The 6,029-nt window shown below is 45.5% G+C and overlaps 1 protein-coding gene across 1 annotated transcript; it reads left to right on the forward strand.

Annotated features, from left to right (window-relative positions):
- Window positions 1–841: 841 nt before the first annotated feature.
- LOC135563703 (basic salivary proline-rich protein 1-like) lies at window positions 842–5,259 on the forward strand. The gene is made up of 2 exons (XM_065006808.1): window positions 842–940; window positions 4,453–5,259. Exons 1-2 carry the CDS (start codon window positions 842–844, stop codon window positions 5,257–5,259), a joined length of 906 nt encoding a protein of 301 aa, XP_064862880.1.
- Window positions 5,260–6,029: the final 770 nt, after the last annotated feature.

Genomic DNA, 6,029 nt, shown 5'->3' on the forward strand with positions numbered 1-6,029 from the left:
TTATGTTTGACCCAGTAAACATTGTTGGGGCGGCAGGATCTCCTAGCGGTTAAAGTGTTGGACTAGTAACCGAAAGGTTGCAAGTTCAAATCCCGAGCTGACAAGGTACAAATCTGCCGTTCTGCCCCTGAACAGGCAGTTCCTAGGCCGTCATTGAAAATGAGAATTTGTTCTTAACTGACTTTCCTAATTAAATAAAGGTAAAATAAAAAATTGTCCAATTTATTAAATCACTTAAATGGGACTTGTATCCTTACCGATGCAAGGATGTGATTTATCACTTGCTATGTTTAAATTCCAGCCTTTCCATTGGTCAAAGGGGAGAGTGGGGTAAGTTGAGCCATTTTTTTACGTTCAGCATCACTCTGTCAAGGAAAATATAGTATTCTCTCTAACCAAGATATTTACATATGTTTCAGCATGTTGTGTGTAACTGGAATTAATCAGAACTAATGCCAAACATTACAGTTTTGAAAACATAGCTTGTTCAAAAATGTAGTCTCTTGGCACGACTTACTATGTACATACTGTCTATGTTTACGTATGGGGTAAGTTGAGCCAAGGGAAAGGGTCAATTAAGCCGCCTAGACATTTCTGTACTGATTGAAATATTACCACTTCCTTTTTAAAACCATGCCTATCTATATTTCCCAAACACAATCACAATCGCTTTGTTGTCTTTTAATCATTTTAAATATATTTTAAACATAGGCGTAACACCTAAAAAAACACTTTGTACTTTTTTTTTTTTAACATAGGCCACATTTGACCTCATATTCCAGCGATAATGCCCTGCAATACACTTGGGAAGAAGACACTTTCTATTGGCTCAACTTATCCCATGGCCATTGGCTCAACTTACCCCATGGCCATTGGCTCAATTTACCCCATGGCCATTGGCTCAATTTACCCGATGGCCATTGGCCCAATTTACCCCAAGGCAAACATTTTGACAATATTAACCCACACAGCTACAAGGATGCACTTTCATGCTAGGTTTCGGACATCATTATTGTAGCTTATACAGACCCCAACTGATGTATAAAACAATCTTAAAATGATCTACTTTGGTTTAGATACAAGCATCATGAAACCTCTAACGCAATACATTCATTTGACTTGATGAAAATCATTTTTTGGACCTAACTTGCATACCACTTTTTCCATGTGGTTTCTTCCTTGACAGACTCCATTAAATGATGACATCTTCCTAAATATTTGGTGAAATGATTCCTTTTGTGTATGGTTTCCCAGAAACAAGGGTAGCTCAAGTTACCCCTCTGTTCCCTATAGAGGAAAGTGAACAAATGTTTATGAAGTGAAGATATGGATGAAGGGAATGGATAAAGAACCTGTACAGTGTTTTCTTTATCTTTGTGTTCTTGATTACCTTGTAAGAAGAATGAAACTCTACTTCTCTGATCCAATTAGCAGACATTTGCAGCCTTGGCAGCTGCATGAAACACGGGGACATGGAGAATCTCCCTTCTAATGAGAGAAAAAAAAATAGTTTGAGCAATTTGGGCTGAGTTATTTTCCGTGCAGCGGCGTGGAGCGAGGGGTTGGGGGAGGGGGGTTGAGGCTAGAGGTAAATTAACGTGATTGTGTTTATTTGTGGGCTGTGTGTGGGACACAGGAAGCCTCGGGGGCCTGGCCTCGCGCTGTTTGTTATGAAGTGAGGAGGAAGCTGTTAGCGGTCTCTGTCCTCCATAACTGCTGGGAATGGAGCCTTTGTGGAGCCAGCCCAGTGCAGAGGCAGACACTGTTTTCTTCAAACACATGCAGCAAACACCAGACACTTTTAACCCTTCCTCAGTACTACCGAAACACTTTATTTAACATGGCATGAAGATACAAGCTCCTAGTCCATTTTTGTTTATATTCAATGTTATTTTCCCCCACTTCAGTGTATCTCCTCCTCTCTCATCCCCTCTTGCTTACTTCTCCTCCACTGCTTTGAACAGCATGTTGTAAAACACAAACACGTCCGTCTTTTTTCACTCGCCTGAGGTTTCCCTTTAGTTTCCTTTAGTAATTTGACATTTTCACCACATCCAGTTTGGTTTTCTCACTGGTGTCCTGGCTGGGAGCAGCAGGGCTTTTTCAGGAACATTCTCCCCCCTGCAATGCTCTCTTGTGTGGTTTCCTTATTGAGGGCCTCCAAAGCACATGGCTGTGGTCCCAGAGGAGGCCTGAACAGGTTCTGAACCAGAGCAAACACGGTCAGACCAGCACAGCACAGAGCAGAGCTGAAGAGAGCAGAACAGGCCTCCCTCACTAGGCATAAACACCATGTAGCCAACACACACCAAGAGATGTTTCATTGAGTAATTTTACTATTCCCTTTTTAACTTTACACTGTTTCTGCTACAGAAGGACAGAAAGAGGGGGGGGGGTGAGAAAACACTGGAGCTCTGTCCAAACAGGTCATCTCCTCTTTGCGCCATTCAATCCTTTCAGTGGGAACACAAGCAGAGCCAAGACTCTGGCAATCCCTCTCTCCCACAGTTTATATGCGAAAAATATGAGCATAAAACTCAAGTTTGTTAATTAATCATTTCCACAGTCAGAATCTGGTCCCTGTAATTTGTCGTATTTTACATGCAGCAGAATGATGTTCAGAATTCCAGAGTTCAAATCATGATGTTTGTTTTGGGGCAGAGGTAAAATATTCAATGGATTTGGGAAAATCAAAGCCAGGAGGTCATGCAGGGCAGATAGGAGTCAAGCCATTGTTCAGTCATTAAAGCCAGTTGTACATGAGTGGGTCTGATAAACACCAAGGGCCTGTATCTTTCTTCCTGGGGATGAGGATTGGAACATACAATTAGGTTTCTTTCTGATTGCCAAACCACCTCCAAACATGTTCCAATCCTCATCCCCAGGAAGAGAGAGACAGGCCTGAGTGAGTCTGATAAACACCAAGGGCCTGTCTCTCTCTTCCTGGAGATGAGGATTGGAACATGTTTTGAGGGTGGTGTGGCAATCAGAAAGAAACCTCATTTTAGCTGATGGATTGACAATTCAATTGACAAGTAAACCCAAATAATTCACTGTCACAATGTAAAGTCTCCAGACTAGATCCATTAAACAGATTTCAAATGGACAAACATTTTAGCAATGCCTATCCAACAATGTTGGAGGAAGAGGAGGAGGAAGAGGGGGATGAGGATAATTAAAATTAGGAGGGTTGGGGGAGGAGTATGTGGAGGGGAGGATGAGGAAGGAGAGGAGGCAGAGAGGGAGAGGAGGAGGGGGAGACAGCATCACTTAGCACTTAATGGATCATACTTCCTTCACACTAGCTAATTCCCAAATTTATTGGCACTGGAAAAGTGGCGCTGATTCCTGGAGCCGAGCCGCCGCTGAGCCTGCACTCTACGCCTCACTGCATTTATCAGACTGGAGCACAGTGAGAGACTGTAAAAGGCAACATGACCCTTAATCTCTGAGAAAGAGAGAGGGGGGGGGCATGGGAGAGGTGGAGAGAATGGGAGGGAGAGAGAAAGAGATATGGAGAGGAAGAGAGCGATTGATAAAAGAAAGAGGTGAATATAGAGAAAAGGTGGTAAGAGAGAAAGAGAGGGGGGATAGAGGGAAAGAGAGAGAGAGAGAGAGAGAGAGAGAGAGAGAGAGAGAGAGAGAGAAGATTGTAGGGTAAAATTAACACAAGGAAATAATTAACCTAATCCAGGACCAGACCATGTATTTTATGGTCACCCAATAAAGTCAGCAGGATGTCTGGCTCAGGAGGGGGAGTGTGCCATTTATCCATTATTTATTTATTTATTTCTTCCTTTAATGACTTACTTGTCATGTCTCAATACTTTGTTTTACAAGACAGGGATAAAAGCATTGATTAATATATGTCATTCTATGAAGGAAGTCAAGGGAGTGGGTTTTCATAGATTTTTTTTTAACACCATTTTCTGTAGTTATTATAATGATTTGTATTAAACAAACATTAGTGATTGATGTGTCTTTTCTGCATGTGGTTGATATTTTGGGTTTTGCCATGGCTTTAATGATTATGTTGTAGCCCACTAATGTATGTGGAGACGAGCTAGTGCAAGACTAAGGGTTGTGAAAGGGACTTTTTGCAGCTTGCTGCACTGATTTGAAAAATCTAAACTGCAACACAATCAAATGAATGAGGTTGTTTAAATTACTGCACAGGCATTGAGGAGAGTACTTGGAAGGGACGGCCTGGCTGTACTGGGAATGCCTGGATGTACACATCAGATAGCTAATTCTGACAGTGTAGAGTGACTGTAAGACATAGACATTGTGAACACACGAAGACATTAGGTGAATAGTCACACCCAACATCCATGGAGACCAGAACACCCCCAGGGGGGTTTCACCACAGTTCAGCTCTTTCCTCCAGCAGAGTAGCTGCTGTCCCTTTGGTCTGACAGCTTTCAAATCTGCACCCACCCATCTCTCCTACAGGCTTCCAGAGAGGCCCACCCATCTCTCCTACAAGGCTTCCAGAGAGGCCCACCCATCTCTCCTACAGGCTTCCAGAGAGGCCCACCCATCTCTCCTACAGGCTTCCAGAGAGGCCCACCCATCTCTCCTACAGGGTTCCAGAGACACCCACCCATCTCTCCTACAGGCTTCCAGAGACACCCACCCATCTCTCCTACAGGGTTCCAGAGACACCCACCCATCTCTCCTACAGGCTTCCAGAGAGGCCCACCCATCTCTCCTACAGGGTTCCAGAGACACCCACCCATCTCTCCTACAGGCTTCCAGAGAGGCCCACCCATCTCTCCTACAGGGTTCCAGAGACACCCACCCATCTCTCCTACAGGGTTCCAGAGACACCCACCCATCTCTCCTACAGGGTTCCAGAGACACCCACCCATCTCTCCTACAGGCTTCCAGAGACACCCACCCATCTCTCCTACAGGCTTCCAGAGACATCCACCAATCTCTCCTACAGGCTTCCAGAGACACCCACCCAACTCTCCTACAGGCTTCCAGAGACACCCACCCATCTCTCCTACAGGGTTCCAGAGACACCCACCCATCTCTCCTACAGGCTTCCAGAGACACCCACCCATCTCTCCTACAGGGTTCCAGAGACACCCACCCATCTCTCCTACAGGGTTCCAGAGACACCCACCCATCTCTCCTACAGGCTTCCAGAGACACCCACCCATCTCTCCTACAGGGTTCCAGAGACACCCACCCATCTCTCCTACAGGGTTCCAGAGACACCCACCCATCTCTCCTACAGGCACGTCTCTCTGATTTGAGGACGAGGAAGGGCTTTAGTCGTGTCAGGGAGCAGGGAGGGAGCATTGTCCCGGAGGACAAGGGAGAGGACAAGGAGGAGGAGGGGAAGAGAGCTTGGTGGCTGCAGGCAGGGAGCAGCAAGAGACCAGGGAGGGAGCACTGTCCTGAGGACCTATAGCGAGGAGGATCACGAGTCAAAGACTCTTGTTTTTTAATTGGCAGGCCAAGGAGGGAGAATTCCTCAATGACATGTTCTATCATATCCTAAGTGCAACCTCCTCTCTGCAGCATAAATAAAAAGGCCACCTGTGATCAGTGGGAGATAGATGATCCCCTCTCTTGGCTGAGGTGAGCCTCTGGTGACGTGTCTCGGCTCCCAGCAAGCTTTGCTCGCCGCGTGGAGAAGGGAGAGAGAAGGGCAGATAAATTCCCTGTTTGTTTTGTTTAACGTGACAGCAGGAAGGAGAGCAGATTAACAAGCGCCGGGCCCTAGGCACCCAGGCACATGTTGATTGCGCAACCAGGCAACTACTCTTATACACACTCATGCACACATATTCTTGCGTGTGCATACACACGTGTGCATACACTCACTCACATACACCACAAGCATTCACACGCGCAAAAACACCTATGTGCACGCACACACACACACACACACACACACTTACACACCTATCCAATTTCAAATACGTATGAACACTTGCGTCACAAGGAAACTCTCCAATCACCAACACCAGCACACTAGTCCCATGAGTCCCAAGCATGTTGTTGGTATACCATAC

Source organism: Oncorhynchus nerka, linkage group LG22, assembly GCF_034236695.1.
Source record: "Oncorhynchus nerka isolate Pitt River linkage group LG22, Oner_Uvic_2.0, whole genome shotgun sequence".
Classification (NCBI taxonomy): domain Eukaryota; kingdom Metazoa; phylum Chordata; class Actinopteri; order Salmoniformes; family Salmonidae; genus Oncorhynchus; species Oncorhynchus nerka.

Coding starts and splice junctions, on each gene's coding strand:
- LOC135563703 (XM_065006808.1), top strand. CDS start 842: ATGGCCATTGGCTCAACTTACCCCATGGCCATTGGCTCAATTTACCCC. Junction 941..4,452: donor TTGGCCCAATTTACCCCAAG/GCAAACATTTTG, acceptor TCTCTCCTACAG/GCTTCCAGAGAGGCCCACCC.